The following is an 18,824-nucleotide window of genomic DNA, read 5'->3' on the forward strand; positions in this document are numbered from 1 at the left end:
TTTGTAGTTTTTAAGTCCCCTAAAATATCACCTATTCTGGATTTGCTGATAATTAAGAGTTCATTCTGATTTTCCTTTATATGCACATCTTCCATGAGCACCAACTAATGACTTTTTAAAGGTCTCTTTGTGGACATTGCAGAGAAAATAAGAATGTCACCAAGTGTAATTGTTATGCTGAATATCACTATTCATGCCATCGTTAAAAGGTCCGTTTAAAGGGGGTGAGAGACAAAAGCTAAGCTTGACTGGGTGGAGGAGCCTTTCCCTGCCACTGCGGAACCCCTCGCAGGGGTGGGTAGTGAGGGTGAGTAAATTGTTCTGCCCTCCCCAGAGTTCCCAGGCTCCTTGAGTCGCACGTGCTCTTCTAGAGACTGATGGGAACGCGCAGCTTGCTTCACTCTCAGACCTTCTCTCCCCGCCCAGCGCGGACGGGCTCCGGGCTAGGAGCTCGCAGAGGGACGGGCTGTGTCGCCTCGCCTCTCCCTGCCTCTGTGTAGGAATTCCCCGCCGCTGAGGTCAGGAGGGCGGGAGTGACACAGGAGCCGTGGCTGCCTGGACTCCTGGGCTGCCCCAGGGGCCGAGGACAGCCGGGTGGAGGCGGCTACGGCTCGGCCCGAACCCACCACGGCCTCCCCTGCAGGGACCTGTGTCCAGCCTCCACGGCCCTGCAGCTGCATTCGCCTCAGCCTCTCGTGCTGGGATCCCTGGGCCCTTCTAGATTCCCATCACACAGGGTCAAGAATGCCCCCACCCGTGCACGCTCGCCGTGAGAAACCCACTCCCATGCCGTGCACTGATCGCCCGGCGTGCTGCCCGGCCTCCAGCCCTGCTGCCTCGGCCTTTCCATTCTGCACCGCAGGGAAGGCCCAGGCGTCGCGCGGCCAGCCCCTGGGGACACCTTCAGGCTGCTCGAGAGGGTTCCGGCTGCCAGGTCAGGAGCAGAGCACAGCCACCGCGTCCTCCGAGGACACCAAGGCACGTCCCGTGGCCAGTTCCTCGCGACTTTTTAAGCAGTTCTGCTGACGGTGGCCCCCACACCTGCCTGGGCCCACAGCTCACCCAGGTCGAGGGACCCTCGTGTCAGCTCCCTGCCACATCTGTGGTTTGCTTTCTCCAAACAGGAAACTGTTGGAGAAATGTTCCTCTTAGTATGAAATCAGCTTTCCATTTTATTGCCTTTCTTAAAAATCTGTAATTTTTACTTTGACAGAATGGAATATAAATGGCTCAGAAGAAGCTTAACCATCAATAAATGTGGAGTTGAAAAATGCAATGGACATATTCCCTAGAAAAACTGCAAATATTATTGATATTTTCTTGCTTGCCTGCTTTCTGTATTATATTCTCATGTACATCTTGAATTAATGTTCCAAGTAATAAAGAAGAAAGGTAATGATGGCAACGTTATTATGACCAAGTTCTGTTCAGAGCCCTCGAAGATCAATTTACTTTTTTTGCTCTTAAGTACAGTTCTTTAATATGAGCTTTAGTGAGCATATTTATATTCATTTTGAGGAGGTCATACAATGAAATTAAAAATCATTCTCCATTCAGTGACTTTTAATTTAGATTTTGCATACCGATTACAATTCTGCCTCTGCCCCCGCCCCCCAAAAAACCCTACATTTCATCTTAAGTTCATTTCTTGAAAGTATCTTTGTCACAAACTAAAAAACTAATGATACAATACTGAAATTTAAAAAACAAGATGTAATTGGGCCATAATGACAGGATTATTGCCTGGTAATTTTCCCACTATTTTAAGCTTTGTGTTTGACCTGCATGCTAGTTGGATATTTATTTGTGTACATCGGGTTTTGAGGAGTTCATAGTTTTTCTAACAGAAATCACTGAATGTTACATATGTTTGTATGAGTCTTTATTTATTATAAATATGATAAACAATCACCTAACCAAATGTCTTAGATGTTGTTCTTTCTGGAAGCATATTTTGTCCTTCCAAAGTTTCTTAAAAGCTGTGAATGTAGGATAATGATATTCAAAGAGAATCAGTACCTTTTCTATTTTTTTGATGACCGACTAAAATTTCTAGAAGAATTTCTGTTAGGACCATAGACAACCATGGAGTGAGGAGAAGGAGTGTGATGTCGGGCCTGTAAAAACCTGCTTAAAAAACAACCCGCACATTCACCTTTCTTCGTGTACCTGCTGAGCTAGCCACTGGCGGTGTGGAACATGAGGCCTTCCTGCTCTCACCGTAAGCCTGGTTGCGCTGCCTACACAAAGACTAATGCACCAGGCTACCTCCAAAAGCATTAGAGAGCAATGTGGTTTTTATGAAAGTTTTTTTTCGGGGGGAGTGCCAAAGAGAGAACCACATAGTACCTCCTTCACTGATTCATTTAAACAAAACAAAACAAAAAAAGTTGAGTGCTTGCTATGTGCCAGCGCAGCAAAGCTTCCTAAAAAATCCTTTAAAAACGGACACTATGTGGCCACACGGTCATTTTCAATTTACCAAATCCCTCAAAGACTTCCCCAGAGCCTCGCCCGGTGAACCTGAATCAATGTGTACAGCCACGGAAGGCCTGAGGGGTGAAGGAGGTTTTCACTACCGTCGGGAAACAAGCAGGTCTAGAAAAGGATGGGAACCTTGCCACACATGGACACCATCCTGCAAACTTTATGTTCCTTCTAACCATATATCCTTACCTTCTACTCCTGTCTTTAATAACCTGACTCTGAGGTCAGGGTACAATTTGGAACAGTAAAATCCAGCACTGATGGCAGACTTACTGAGATTGCTAAATGGCAAAAAGAGTGCTGTTTAGGCTTAATGCTCTCTCTTAGCTAATGAAACAGTGAAGAACTGCAATCCAATCTCACATTTTCCACCATCAACATAACCCTCCTGCAGAAGAGTAGGAATGTCAGCTTCATCAGCGCTACTAACATGCTTTGCATCCTGGTAAGATCCCAAGGAGAATCTCCCTCTCTGGGCTACCTCCAAATACTGTCCATCACGTCTCTCCTGAAATTTCTAAGAGTATTTTTTTTCCAAATCTTTGCTAGGAGCTGCAATGTATATGATTTTTGCTAAATCTTTGCTAAGGACCACATGGTGATATGTATATCTTGCTCATAAACCTAACCAAAGCGCATTAGAGACCATTTGTCCTGAAGCTACCAACCAACTAGATTTGCGAGTCCACCCAAATGTGTATGACATATGGTCAGGGAGGATGATACATCACCTGTTGCATTTCCCATCATGAGGACTGCCTAATAGGTCTAGTCTTGTTCTAATCTAATAGTCCTGTGAGATCCAACAGCAATGAGCTGAAAGCTAGGGTTTGTTTGTTTGTTTGTTGTTTGTTTTAATGTAGGTATTGTTACTAAATGTAAATTCCGCGAAGGCAGGGACTTTTGTCTTTTTTTCACTGCTTTATCAACAGCTCAGCAATTGTTCTTAGCAGTTCCTGAGATTAATAAATATTTGCTGAATGGGTGGGTGGAGGGAGAGTGTATTGGTTTTCTATTGTCACAAATTTAGCCACTTAGGACAACACCCACATATTATCTCACAGTTCTGCAGATCAGAAATCCAGCAGACTCAGCTATGTAATATGATTAGAACCTAATAAGGGGATCAAAGTATCAGTTGCCCTGTATTCCTTGTAGAGATTCTGAGGAAGAATCCACTTCTAGGCTCATCCCAGGTGTTAATAGAAATCAGTTCTAATGGTTGCAGGACTGAGGTCTCCATTTCCTGGCTGGTTGGCAGCAGTGGGGAGCATTCAACTGCTAGAGGCGGCCCACATTCCCTGGCCCATGACCATCTCATCTTCAAAGCCACCAATGGAGGGCTTCCTATCACTCGGCCTCCCCTTCTGCCGCATCTCATCTGCCTTCCTTTTCTGCTTTCAAGGGCTCGTGTGATTCCCACCCAGATAAAGAAGAGTATTGCTGAAGCAGAGTGTTAACTAATCTTCTAACTTTGTTCCACTTTTTTTTTGTTACAAGACATGGAACTATGTGGAATAATCCCTTGTTTTAAGGTCAGCAGATTAGTAACCTTAATTCTGTTTGCAAAGTCCTTTCACAACAATACCTTGATTCATGTTTGACTGAATAACAAGGGGACGGAAATATTGGAGGAACATCTGTAGAATTGAGGTTTTGGAATGAAGTCATCAAAAAATTGATGCCTGGATGACCATGACTGGTAGCTTGAAGTACAAGTTCAAGAGGATACAAAATTAACTGCCAACATTTAGTGAAGGTAGCGCAGCTCGACACTGTATTATTTTTGGAATTGTTATTCTTACTTTACAGATGAAAAAGCTGAGCATTGGATCAAATGACTTGCCCAAGGTCACAGGGCAGGAATGAACCAAAGCCAGCACCCAAGAAATAAGCAGGTCCTCCTTCCAAACCTGAGTGGCAGGTACTCTGGAAGTGTAAATTGGATTGCCAGAAATAGCATTTCTAAGGTAATTCTGATCAAAAGATTTCTTTTATTTAAGGTACTGAAGTAAATGGAAGTTTCATTGATCTGATTTAACAACTATTATATGCTGGCAGATCAAAGTAGCTGTTGCTGATCTTCACAAATTCTTATGCATTATGAAGCAAAAATGTTTTCGTATCATCAGTTTCTATTGTGGAGTAGTGATCAATAATATCTTGAGAAAAACTCTAAACACAGAAAACTATCAGCAAGTTCACCTAATTAAAAACATCAAACAGAATCTTCTAACTTTGTTCCACTTTTTGTGTTAGAAGGCATGTAACCACATGGTGTGCATTCAATTTTTTTTTAATCCCAGCCAAATTCCTTCTCAGAGTTATGGATAAAATCTGTGTATGTAGCTGTCTTCATCCATTTTTGTGTTGCTATAACAGAATAGCTCAGACTGGGTAATTTATTTTTAAAAGGAAGTTTATTTGGCTCATGATTCTGGAGGCAGGGAAGTCCAAGATTGCACAGACCATTTGATAAGGGTCTTGTGCTGCTTCAACTTCAAGTTGAAAAGGACGTGGGCAGGTGCAAAGAGACCAGAGTCTCTGTGGGTCTCATGGGGAAAAATAGTAACTCACATGTGATTCATTTGTACAAATTTTAGTAAGATATAGAGCAAGCTTACACCTTACTCTTTTAGGCAATTTAATTTACACAATGTTTTCATTTCTAAACATAATTCTTTGGTAAAAGACCATTTGTTTTAGGTGCAATTGTTCACAATCTGTTTTCCTAACAAATCACATAGTTCTCCCAACAATTCTCCCAAATATAATAGGTAAACACATTAAAAATTGCTCTTGCCATGTATACTTCAATTACCTTGCCAAATTGATATTTCAAGTTAAACACGATTATATATTATACAGAGAAGAGTGTTCTCCTAGTCTTAACAATAACTCATTGAACAAGTACGCTTATACTATTTATGAAGTAATTCAAAATAAGGCATTAATCTACATTTACTAGTACATTATGGAGAAGTACTTCTATGACCCTATTCCTGAAAATCAGCCTACTTTTTCTTAGAAATTTCTACCTACTTTTACTAGAAATTTATTGCACTAGTAAGTTTTTCTTGGTTTCCCATATTAAAAAAAAAAAATTCATTGCAAATAAAACCTTTCCTGAGTAATAATCACTTAGCATGTAAATGATTTTAGTATTAATATAATTCTCTCTAAATAAATAACTTCCAGGCCCAATGCATAATGTACCAAGCACACCTATTAAAATGATAGTTTTGTAATGTGAGAATTTCCATTATGAAAACCTGTGAGACACAATCTAGCACATTTAAAGAATGCTCACTTTTAGATTGTAACTGGAAGATAAATTCTAATTACTATTTAATTCCTTGGTTGAACATCTTTGGCATGTACAACATAAAATTGACTCTGAAATTATGCAGTTAATATTATCAGCACTTAGCTATTCCATTTGAAGCTGCAAAGGTTTAATTTGCTTGGCTCAAAGAAATATTCAACCAGAAAAAAAACTGCTTAAAGTTTGGGAAGTTTAAAAAGTGGCTATCGATATAGTTAACTAATCTATAATAAGCTATGTTCAGTGAAATGGCTCAACATTGGGTCATTGAAAAAAATGGTACATTCTTTAGAAAGTATGCTATTTGAGGTGTTCCAGACCAGGAAGATAAACATGTTTTTAGAATTCTATTATCAAAGCTATGGGTTAATATCCAACATTGTGACATGATCCTGTGACTTTAGTCAAATCAGTCATGGAAAGTTAGAAATCTCCTCCCTTAAACATTGATGCATTCTTAGAATTGCTTCTTGCCTAAACTATGTTTTTCAAAAATGTAAATCTCAGAGAGTTGTTCTTCCAGTCACATTGCTGGAGTAGAGATTTATAATTTTTTAAATTTTTAATGAGATTATTGACTTATTAATTTGTAGATTATTGACTTATTAATTTGTTTCTAGTTCTTTTGTGTTAACTGTCTTAAAAATGGCTAACAGTTATTTAGTGCTTTTTATAGGCTAGATTCTGGATTAAGCTGTTTTCATGAATCATCTCATTTAATCCTCACAAACCCAGGAGGAAGAAAGTATCCTTCCTCTAATTTAACAGATGAGGAAATGAATGCAGAGGGATAAAGTAATTTTCAAACTGTCAATCAGTTAGTAAAAGGGCACTTATAGGATTATTCAAATGGAAAGAGATAAAAAGTGATAACTTGTACAGTTTTCTCCATCCATAAATACTGAGTGCTTCAACTGCACCTAATGGGGTATTTAATTACACTGTTATAGACAGATCATTCAGCTATATTGATTTAATCTTCCAGTGTTTAAACTAGCAGTAATAAACTAATGACATTCCTAAACTTTCAGTTTCTTCCAAAGTTATTTTTATTCATGTTACTAAATTTAAAAAAGTAGTGTTCAATACTAATTATTTACTGTGATCTGTTTTTTAAAACATCTGTGTGGCATTATTCTTGGATGAAAAGTAAATCCAAATTCAGCCTTTATGTAATAGTATGACATTTTTACTTTTGGAGTTTATAACAGAGTTTAATAAATGTATAACATAAGCAATAATCAAGATTTTTATTGCGTATGTTTATTAAAGCTCACTTATAGCTAGTTAATAGAGTATGCGTAGATTTTGCCGAGTTAATAAATCCAATGCAAAGTACCACTTGTACATGATGATGTAGATAGCTTCACTATAGGTATCCTGAAGCATGGAGTTCTTCATGCACAATAGTTTGTCCTTTGTGTGAAAAGATAATTTGCTGACCATTTCTGCACAGAAGTCCTCATCATCAGCAGGACTTAACTTGAGATGATTCAAGCCAATTGCAAGAAATGCTCTTAAGAAAGAAGAATTTACAAGACTTGCTCATTAAACTATGTAAATTAATTGTAACTTGAAAAGAGGAAAAAAGGCTCTAGTTTCACTTTTTTAAGTTTGGGGAAGATGAGTTGCAAATAATGATCAAGAAGAAAGTCATTCTGTCTAAATTAGGGCATGGTGGATCTTCAGCTTGAATGTTTATCTTGAGAGAATGAGAAAGAGAAACAGAGAGGGAGAGAAATAGATAAAGGAAAAAGAAGGTCAGTGAATATGATGAAAAGCACAAGGGCATTTTAGTAGGTAGAGAGATTAAAACCTAAAACCATGAGGGTTCTTTCATATTTTTTAAAGTCTAAGAGAAATATGATGAGAAAGAGAAAGATGTTGAAGATATACAGAAAGAATATCAAGTAGAGCCATTGATCTTAACTATAAATATAAGGCAGAGATGCATTGAAAATAAAGGCCACAAAATGCAAATGAATGAAAACACTTAGTATGTCACAAACATGACAAACAAAAAGCTCCTGGAATTTTTCAGACTGAGATGGCCTTATTTCATTGGTGGTGGATCCCAGTTGAGTGTCATCCCTCAACGAGTGGGCAGAGACCCCTGCCTGAATCTCCTGAGTCACATGGCGCACACTGCATCCCATTAGGACTGATACTGTTTTGCAACAGCTTAACTAATACAATTTCAATATTTAACCAAAATCTGCTTTCCTGTAACGTTTCCAGTGGGGGCTTCATTTGGCTGTCTGGACCAGGCCTCTCTGCTTCATGAGTTTCCATAGATTTCTTGGTGAATATTCTTCTTGTGCATCCTGTTCTTTGATGTATTGATTTTCAACAATACATCAAAATCAGGTACAAGGCAGACGTTTTCTTTGTTGGATTCCAAATGTACAAAGACTCAATCTTGATTACATCCTAATGCTGACATTTCTAGACAATATTTATTTGCTGTTCTTTGTTTCCCTTTGTTTCTCTTGCTCTATAAATTTCTCCAAAATCCTAACATGTTGTTTGAAATTTGGTTGTTTCTTCTTATACAAGTTTGCATTTCGAGTTATTTTATAGCCTAGATATATAGGAATCCTGCTTTCCTCCAAATGTGTAAAAATTAATAACTCTGTTAATAGTCCTCTGCTATCTAAGTTTTAGGTTTGACATAAGGGAGGTGGTTTGAGGCTGAAGCCGTCTGATGTGGTTTGGCTTTGTGTCCCTACCCAAATCTCATGTCAAATTGTAATCACCCATGTTGGAGGAGGGGCCAGGTGGGAGGTGATTGGATCACTGGGATAGATTTCCTTCTTTCTGTTCTCATGATGGTGAGTGAGCTCTCACGAGTTCTGGTTGTTTAAAAATCTGTAGCACCTCCCACTTTGCTCTCTTCCTCCTGCTCCAACTGTGTAGAAAGTGTCTGCTTGCCCTTCGCCTTCTACCATTGTAAGTTTCCTGAGGCCTCCCCAGCAATGCTTCCTGCACAGCCTGCAGAACCGTGAGCCAATTAAACCTCTTCTCTTTCCTTTTTTTTTTTTTTTTTTGACGGTGTTGCTCTGTTGCCCAGGCTGGAACGCAGTGGTGCAGTCTCCTCACACTGCAGCCTCTGCCTCCCAGGTTCAAGCAATCTCAGGCCTCAGTCCCTGAGTAGCTGGGACCACAGGCATGTGCCATCACACCCAGCTAATTTTTTTTTGTCTTTTGAGTAGACACAGGGTTTTGCCATGTTGGTCTCGAACTCCTGGCCTCAAGTGATCCACCCACCTCGACCTCTCAAAGTCCTGGGATTATAGGCGTGAGCCACTGTGCCTGGCTGAACCTCTTTTCTTTACAAATTACACAGTCTTGGGTAGTTCTTCATATTAAGTTTTTGCGCCAACCTATAGCAATGTGAGAACAGACTAATAACACTGTCCATACAAATACAGGAAATGTAGATCTCTTGTACATTTGGAATCCAACAAAGAAAAGGTCTGCCTTGTACCTGATCTTTATGTATTTATCAAAATCAATACATCAAAGAACAGGATGCACAAGAATAATATTCACCAAGAAACCTACAAAAGCCCATAAAGTCGCTTGTTTCTTCAGGATAAAACTTTAGATCACTGTTTTGGCATGAAAGCAAAGTATCACCTTCGCAGAAGACCGTGTCAACCCTCCAGTAGGCATGCTGACATCTTGATTGTTTTCTGCTCTTTTGCTTCTCATCGTTTTATTGGACAGGGTATAGCCCAGCTAGCTGGATTCAGTGTCATATTTCATATTGGCAAAGAAAACTTGTGATTGAAAGTAAGGTTTCTCTACCAGACAACTTTTACAAAGAATCCAATGGTGTACTCTTTCAATAATTTATTTCCCTTGCTCCCCAAAAGTCAATCATTTACCAATCTTATTACTTGTTCATTTGCAACTGTGTACCCACCCCACTGTTGCCAGCTGCCCCTACTATGCTGTAACAGTGAGTTCAGAGCATCACTATCACACGTTGTCTATGATAGCAAATTCTTCCTTGTTCTCCATGCAGCAAAAATTACATCTGTCGTCTCATCTCGATTTGAAAAACCTCTCAGCAATTCTAGGAACAGGTAGTCACCAGTCTAAAAGAATGCTGGACAAAATTGTAGTCGTGGTTTGTGGTTTTCCTTTCTTCCTTTTGAAATATTTCTATCTTTATGATCTCTTAACATTATCTGAGTCCTATCTAAGGCATTTTAGTAAGTAGAGCATTTTAGTAGGAAAGAGAAAAATCAACTTCCTAAGCACCTCCTCCCCTCAATGCTTTGAAGACTCAGCACATATGCTCATGGGACAAATGACACTTTTGTAAAAGAAGAAACAGAAAACCTGCCAATTGACTGAATATTGGGAATAAACAAGCAGGGATTTCCACTTTTTAAAGAATTCTTCACTTTGTTAAGAATTTACATGATGACTCTTTCTGTGGTACTATAGAGCCTCCTCCACAGTGAAACTGAGAAGGAGATTGGGACTTGATATGCAAACTCAAGTATATAACTGGTTCATTAGAGAGAAATGAATGATAAATATCAGTTTCTTGGAGATGGCAGGAAAATCACAAGATAGAGCTTGGCCACTGAGATTTCTAGAGCTTGGCCACTGAGATTTCTAGCGTGGAGATATTATATGCTGGTAGCAATTGTACAAAGATACATTTATGGATAGAAATCCAGGGGAAAGAAGAGGTAGTTCATCTTCACAGATTCCGACTGAGAAAGGGCAGAGGAAAACACGGCAATGTCTCCTGAAGGCTGCTAGGCCACTGTTTCACTTTGTGCAGATTCATGACGCCAGTCTGGGAAGAGTTCGCTTCCTGGTACCTGGTACAGATGGGGTTATCCCACCTCTTCTGACACACATGCCATAGAAAAAAACCATTCATTCATCTATTTCATTATTTTTACTGAATATTTTATATGTGCCAACCACTGTGCTAAGCAGCAAATATAGAATAGTGCATGTAAATTAATAAAAGCACAAATATATATAATTACACTCACTGGAGTTCAAAGTGCCAGTGACAATAATGATGGTGATAGCAGCCAACAGTCACTCTGCATCCCCTCCATATGAGACACTGCGCTAAGTGCCTTTATCTGCAGTATCTGAACACACTTCAGACCAGGCAGGAGAGCACAGCTCAATTTGCTTCGTTCTTGTCTGAGACTCCCAGTGGTCACATTGCTGTCTTCACCACAGAGCCCCTTGTAGAGCCAAAATACCATGGTGAGGGAGGGTGGATACAAAACATTCACATTGCACACCTTCACCTTCCTCTAGCAGCCCCTGGGCTGTCACCGTGGCAGCACTTTGATGCTCGGCCCCTCAGACCTGTTGTGTTGGCAGGAAACCAGCTAACTGAAGCAGAGTAAATGAAGCAAACACCGCCTCTTGAAAGGGCCATGGTATGGCTGATGAGGAGACCCAGGATCAATTACTGCTGTCTTCATAGCTTGCATGACCACAGGCCAGTCATTCAGTCTGTCTGTGTGTTTCTTCATCTAGCAAGTAGGAAGGAGAAACACTCACATATCTTCAAATCCACGTGTCAAATCCAAATATGCTCTTCCCTCTTCCTATTGGACATTCTGTGATGCAGATTCTCCTTCCCCTTCTTACATCTGTTTTTCTTTCCTTCAACCTCAGTGCATGTTGTCATTTATAGTCAAGCAATTCATTCCTATTTCTTCTCACCACCCACTTTGTGCAGAGCCTTTTACTCTAGAACCTGCCCAAGAACAGGAAGACCTGGGTTCCATTGCAGATAACCCCAGGGTTCCTTCCCTCCCACACTGTAGTTAATCCCAATTGCCTGGCACCAACTCATACCTGAGCTGTGGAATCAATAATTTCTGGATTTTATGATCCCCTTGTAAATGCTGGCAAAATCAATGAGATTTCCATACCAGAGGGTGGGGAACAATGAAGTAGATGCTATTGATAATTAGTTCTTTTACAGAAATGCAAGGTAAGTACAGGGTGTTTATGCCACTTTTATGCATAATGAGGCATTTATACAAACAACATCCACACAGCTAGTTGAACTGCCTGGAGCAAAATAATATTCAACCTTCAAATTTAATGACTGCATAAACTTAGAACTGATAGGATGCTTTCTGCTCTGGTTTTGAAGTGCCTAATTAAGTACATTCAAGGAGGTTATTTTGTTCTGTTTTGCTTTTAGCCCCCTCCCTTTGAAACCCACTTGTGGTCAGTGTTAGAGAGTTGATGGTTTTCTTAATGTGTCATTGTTATAGAACATGCCTGTGATTCTGTATTCTTCAGTGTAATACCTGTGTTTCTGTGAAATAATCTGTGAGATTTCATGCTAAGCATTGCTCTTGTCTTTTCTATTTTTATTCTAAGTATATTAACTGATTTCCTTGGAGGGACGTGCTTGCAAGCTTGGGTGTATCTTGGTTTATCTAATAAACATGTTCCTGGCACATATTGTGTAAATCTAATTTTAACAAATTGAATCATATATTTAAATGCCTGAGGGGCACTCATTTTAAGAAATTAATCATATTCTGAATTTTCAGGGAATTTTTACACCCAAATTTTATTTTCTGATAATCTAGGTTTTCACTTGATTTGCTTTGTTTAGGTGACACTGTATCAAATTATTAAATTCACTGAGGAATTTTTAAAAGCAAGGCATTGAGGGAAAGGATTCTGGGAAGATGGTAGAGTAAAAAGCACCAGGCATCTGCCTCCCTACCTAGACAACAATTGCATTGACAGAATCTGTCTGATGGAACATTTTTTGAAGTCTGGCATCTATTCTAAGGATTGAAACATTCACAGAAAGGCTTAGAAGGTAAATTGTGGTTAATTTCAGTCATATAAGCTGGTAGCAAAGTGGCAGCTACCCATCCCCCACTCCTATGGCAGGGAGCTGTGCACCTGTTCCTAGAGTAGCTTGCACACAGCTTGTGGGAGCCAGTGTAGGTGAAAAGGACCTTTGCTCCAAAACTTGGGGACCTGTGTTCTGATTGCTGCTTCTGAATGTGGAGCTGCAAACACAGAGGGGGCAACTATTGCTGTATCCCTCCCTCATTTGTTGCAAGCCCCTCCCCCTCTGGTTGAAGCAATTTCCAGGGAACTTATATGGCCAGTAACCCCCTTTTTCTTTTTTTCTCCTTCCCCCTCATTTTTCTCCTTTGCTTCTTTTGGAAACCAGACAAGCAATCACATGTGCAAAGGCAACTAGAAAGTCACTATGCATGCCCAAGGAAAGGCACAGGCCTAAAGAAGACCAGAGAAGACCTTAGGTTTACACCTCAGGCTGGTCAACAGCACAGATACAACAGAGAGCAATTTTTTTAAAAGAAAAACCTGGGGAAGGGGGTAGTCTGATTTCCAGAGTTACTATGTCATTAGATCAAATATCCAGTTTTCAACAAAAATCACAAGGCATACGAAGAAACAGGAAAGTATTGTCCATTCAAAGTAAAAAATAAATCAATGGAAACTGTCCCTAAGAAACAACAGATAGTAGACATTGCTAGACGAAAGCTTTAAAAACAACTATCTTAAAGATACTCAAAGAACTGAAAGAACATGGGGAGGAAGTCAAGAAAACAATGTATGAACAAAATGAAGATACCAATAAAAAAATTTTAAAAGTCTAAAAAGAAACCAGCTTCACAACTGGAACTAAAAAGGACAGTAACTGAGAGAAAAAATTTATCAGGATACAAAAGCAGGTTGGAGTGGACAGAAACATCATTCGTGAATTTAAAGATAACACAATAAATTACAGAATCTGAGGAATAGAAAGAAAAAGGATTTCTCTTTTGAAAAAATGGACAAAGAGTGAGGGACCTGTGGAACATCATAAAGTGGACCAGTATGTTCACTGTGGGATTCTAAGGAGAAGAGAGAGAGAAAGCGGTAGAGAAGTTATTCAAAGAAATAATGGCTGAAAACTTTCTAAATATGATGAAAGCCATGAATGTAAACATCCAAGAAGCTCAACAAACTCTAAGTAGGATGAACTCAAAGAGAACCACACTGAGACATATTATAATCAAACCATCAAAAGACAAGCAATCTTGAAAGCAGTGAGAGAAAAAGGACTCATCATGTATACAGAATACTCCAAAGATTAACAACTGACTTCTCATTAGAAACTATGGAGGCCAGAAGACAATGGGCTAATGTATTTAGCAAGGAAAAGCAAAACAAACAAACAAAAAAAATTGTCAACCAAGAACCCAATATCCAGCAAAACTGTATATCAAAAGCAAAGGGGAAATTAAGACATTCCCAGGTAAGCAAAAGCCAAGAGAGTTTGCTACTGCTACACCCACCCTGCAGAAAACACTAAAAGGAGGCCACAGATTGAAATGACTAGAAATTAGCTTGAAGCCATATGTAGAAATAAAGGTCTCGGTAAAGGTAAATACATGAGCAATTATAGAAACTAGTATTGTTTCACTTTGGTGTGTAACTCCACATTTTTTCTACATTATTTAACCTATTAATGCATAAAAAATACAAGTTCATGTTTTTGGACATACAGTGTATTAAGACGTAATTTTGTAATATCAATAACTGATCCCAACACTTTGGGAGGCCGAGGTGGGCAGATTATTTGAGGCCAGGAGTTTGAGACCAGCCTGGCCAATATGGCAAAACCCTGTCTCTACTAAAAATATAAAACTAGCTGGGCATGGTGGTGCGCCCCTGTAATCCCAGCTACTTGGGTGGCTGAGGCACAAGAATTGCTTGAACCCAGGAAGTGGAGGTTTCAGTGAGTCGAGATTGTGCCACTGCACTTCAGCCTGGGTGAGAGAACTGAGACTCTGTCTCAACAACAACAACAACAACAACAAAACCTGAAAAGAGTGAGGGTGCTGTTGCATAGGAGCATTTTGTGTGTGTGTTATTGAAGTTAAGTTGGTATCAATTCAATTTGGAGTTTTATAACATTAGGATATTAAATGTAATCCTTAGGGTGACCACAAAGAAAATAGCTATAGAATACTTACAAAAAGAAATGAGAAGCAAATTAATTCACTACACAGATAAAGACTAAGAATGAAGACTGAATCCTAACATCCATATATATATATGCATGTTATTCAGTCTTGGGAAAAAAGGAAATCCTATTTGGAGTGTCATGAATGAACCTGGAGGACATTATACTAAGTAAAATAAGCCAGACACAGAAAGAAAAATATTACATGATCTCACTTATATGATGAATCTAAAATAATCAAACTTAAAGAAGCAGAGAATGGAATGGTGGTTGCCAGGGGCTGTGGGGTGGGAGAAATAGGGAGATGCTGGCTAAAAGGTACAAAATTTCAGTTATAAGATGAATAAATTCTGGAGAGCTAATGTACAGCATGGTGACCACAGTTAATTATACTCTATTGCATACTAGAAATTTCCTGAGAGTAGATATCAAATGTTCTCAGTATCAAAAAAAAAAAAAAAAGGTAATAATGTGAGGTGATGGATATGCTAATTAGCTTGATTATGATAATCATTTCACAATGTATTCATATATCAAAACATCATGTGTACAACTTAAGTATATACAATTTTTATTTGTCAATTATATCTCAACAAAGCTGGAAATAAAAGAGGAAGCTCCTTTAAAGATGTGTCTGTGATTTCCCAGTGACATGGATCATTTAGGATTGTAATCAACCATTGAAATTGTTAGTTAGCCAACTAAATCTCTTATATACAAATAGAAACCTTGAATCTCATAAAATCAATACTTAATGAATACCTACTGCATGCTGAGTTCCAGAGACACATGAATAAAGGCGATGTAGGCTGTGACCTTATTATACTGGGCTGGATTCTGTGGGGTGGGACTGAGTAGAGGGGATGACTCACTTTATCTGGGGGCATCGGGGAAGGCTTTCTAGGGGACCAGTCTGGATCTTGGAAAAAACAGAGAGCTACTTTATGCTTTAATTTGCATTAAAATTGTCCAGTGGTAAAGCTTGATATGCTGTGTAGATGGTAAATGTTTCTTACTTAATCAGAAAAGCATCCTAAGAGTGATGGATTCTAAATTGATTTTTACTGCAGTGGATGCATACAAAATGAATGAAGGGAATTAGTCTATAGTTCCCCCACGCCCCTACCCTAAGAGATAGTTTGTGTGAAAGATTATACATGAGGGAGGAAACAACAGGGCCAAACCTGAAGGATGAAAACTGATTTGATGGACTTGAGTTGAAAATAAAAACAAGCAGAATGAGGCTGCGATTGCAATGTGAAGTCAGCATGCATCTACTGTAATTTATTCAAATCCAACCAGGCCCAGAGAGCAGGCCAGGCCCCCTTCTGTCCACTCCACCATCCACGCTACTCTTGGGTCCACACTCTGGAGAGACCATGAGATCAAACGTAAGAATCCTGCATTCCTCTGTCAGTTTCAGCTCTTCACCTGCCTCTGAAATGTAGTAATTACGTCATGGCCCCCCAGTGCAACCACGCCCTAACAGAAGCGAGCCACTTCAGCTGCTGCATCTATTCCAATGCTGGAAGAAAAGCTATTCATGCCTATGGGCATTTGGGGCCTATAGGACCTTAATCCCTGCATGCCCTCCCAAGCTGAGATATAGTTACACTTCTAGAGGACAGGGAAACTTCCTGAGGGGTGTATTAGTGCATTCTCGCACTGTTGTAAGGAAATACCTGAGACTGTGTAATTTATAAAGAAACAAGGTTTGATGAGCTCACGGTTCTGCAGGCTGTACAGGAAGCACAGTGGCTTCTGCTCCTGGGCTTCTGCCTCAGGAAACTTACAATTGTGGCAAAAGGCGAAGGAGAAGCAGGCCCGTCTTACATGGTTGGAGCAGGAGCGAGATTAGGGAGCAGATACTATGCACTATTAAATGACCAGATCTCAGATGAACTCATACACTATCGCGAGGACAGTACTGAGGGGGAAATCTGCAGCCATGATCCAATCACCTCCCACCAGGCCCCACCTCCAACACTGGGGACCACAATTCGACGTGATATTTGGGCAGGGAAATAGGTCCAAACTGTATCAATTGGGGGGGATGTGTCTGGGTGGAAGTGAGTCTTTTATATATTTGGAGTGATTGGGAGAGTCAGAACAACACAGTGTGGGCAGAGCGCTCTTGGTTGTAGAGACCAGCGACAGCAGTCCAGGTATGACGGAAATGAAAATGTTAGCCATGGCTTAGCAAAGGTCTTTTGAAAGAAACAAGTGAGTGTAGATGTTTGCTCATGGCACTATTTCTAGGGCTTAGGTCAGGGGCTCAAGGGCCATTCTCAAGGGTTTGCACCAGGATAATGGAGAGGAGGAAAAAGCCTGAGAGATGGCACCTTAAAATCAGCAAGACTGAAGAGTTCATTAAGTATGGGCTGCAGAGAAGAAGATGATTCAAAAATGACTGAGAAGCTTGGGTGTTAGGATGGTGATACCGTTTTCAGCACTGGAGAACACAGGAGACGCAGGTGGTGCATTGAGTCCTGGACGTGGTGAGTCGGAGGTGCTGCAGGGATCCCCAGGCGAGCACTCACAGAAGCAAGTTGGAAGGGCAGGCTCTCCATGCCTGTCCCGTGGCCAGCATCATTTCTCCACTCCCTGTCACCCTCGGAGGAAGAGTTTCATCCAAAAGCTGGGTGAGCATGCCCAGGTACAGCTAGGAAAGTGGAAAATCAGAAAGCCAGGAGAGGAAAATCAGACGTTGAATAAAAGGAGGATGAATTCAGGGAACACTCATCCCACACTGTCTAGCGTTACCCTTCAGGGTCCCTGCAAACCATCTAGGAAAGAGCATCACAGTGGAACTCCAGTCACACTTGTGAACGTGGAACCCTTCTTGGTGCCAGCAACAAGTGCAGAATTACTGAGTGGCCCCTGTGCTGTGGCTTCAGCTCACTGCTCAAGGGCAGGGGCCACCTAGAGACTGAGGCCGCCTGGCTCCAGCCACTGGGGAGGTTTCCTACCCCAGCACTAAGGAGGCTGGTGGTGAGGGCTCCCAGGAAATCAGAAAGGTGGTGAAAGGAGTGGAGGTTTTGAGATTGCAAAAGAAAATTTCTGGCCAGGTCCAGTAGCTCATGCCTGTAATCCCAGCACTTTGGGAGGCCAAGGTAGGTGGATCACTTGAGATCAGGAGCTGGAGACCAGCCTGGCCAACATGGTGAAACCCCATCTCTACTAAAAATACAAAATGAGCTGGGCTTGGTGGTGGGAACCTGTAATCCCAGCTACTCAGGAGGCTGTGGCAGGAGAATTGCTTGAACCTGGGAGGCGGAGGTTGCAGTGAGCCGAGATTGCACCACTGCACTCCAGACTGGGTGACAAGAACGAGACTCTGTCTCAAAAAAAAAAAAAAAAAAAAGTTTCTAATGAAAAAGGGAGGCAAGGTCACTATGTGGAGATTAGATAATCAAACTTTGAAACTGTTCAGCTGGGTAGAAGAAAGCAAGATCATGGATGTGACAATGTGTTGATGTTCATGCTTGTTGTCTTACCTAATGTACAGGCAGAGAATTGACAACATGGCTGATCTTAAAATTAGGTTGAGGTTTAAGAGAACTAAGCCTGTAAGAGTGATGAAGGCTGACTTAAGCATTCCGTCTTAACTGGGACATAGAAAACCTCGAGTCTGCTATTGACTCTGTCAGTAATTCATTATGTGGCATTATATATATAGTCTCGGTGCATTAGGGGAAAAACAGAGGTGAAAACAGTAATTATTTACTCAGAACACACTGACTGCCAAGGTATTTATACACTGCACAAGGAAGAGGAAAATAATACTTGCCACCTACCTACCCATTAGGGGTGACGTCTGGAGAGAGGCATTCAATTTTCGGATGAACGGGTGTATGAATAGCAGCGTATCACCTGCTTCTGATCTGTCTTATTTTTGCATCAATTCACCTCCTGAGTGATAGTGGCAATGGTGCCACTTGTCCTTTGAGTCACTGATTCTGTGTCTCCTCACCCAGGGCATGTGGAAGGGAAGGTTTGAGA

General features: G+C 40.5%; 1 protein-coding gene across 10 annotated transcripts in view; it reads left to right on the top strand.

The window, feature by feature from the left end:
• PACRG (parkin coregulated) overlaps positions 1-18,824 on the top strand; it is a 576,157-nt gene that overhangs the window by 361,248 nt on the left and 196,085 nt on the right. Inside the window, exon 6 of one of the 10 annotated variants that reach the window (XM_019029894.4) lies at positions 13,020-18,165. The exons of 8 other annotated variants lie outside the window; for them this stretch is intronic. In XM_019029894.4, coding sequence (XP_018885439.1) covers positions 13,020-13,165 — 146 coding nt within the window. In that variant the 3' untranslated portion in view covers positions 13,166-18,165. Of the gene's footprint in view, positions 1-13,019; positions 18,166-18,824 lie in introns of those variants that run through there. One more of the 10 variants, XM_063707990.1, reaches the window with a different exon arrangement.

Source organism: Gorilla gorilla, chromosome 5 (assembly GCF_029281585.2).
Source record: "Gorilla gorilla gorilla isolate KB3781 chromosome 5, NHGRI_mGorGor1-v2.1_pri, whole genome shotgun sequence".
Classification (NCBI taxonomy): Eukaryota; Metazoa; Chordata; class Mammalia; order Primates; family Hominidae; genus Gorilla; species Gorilla gorilla.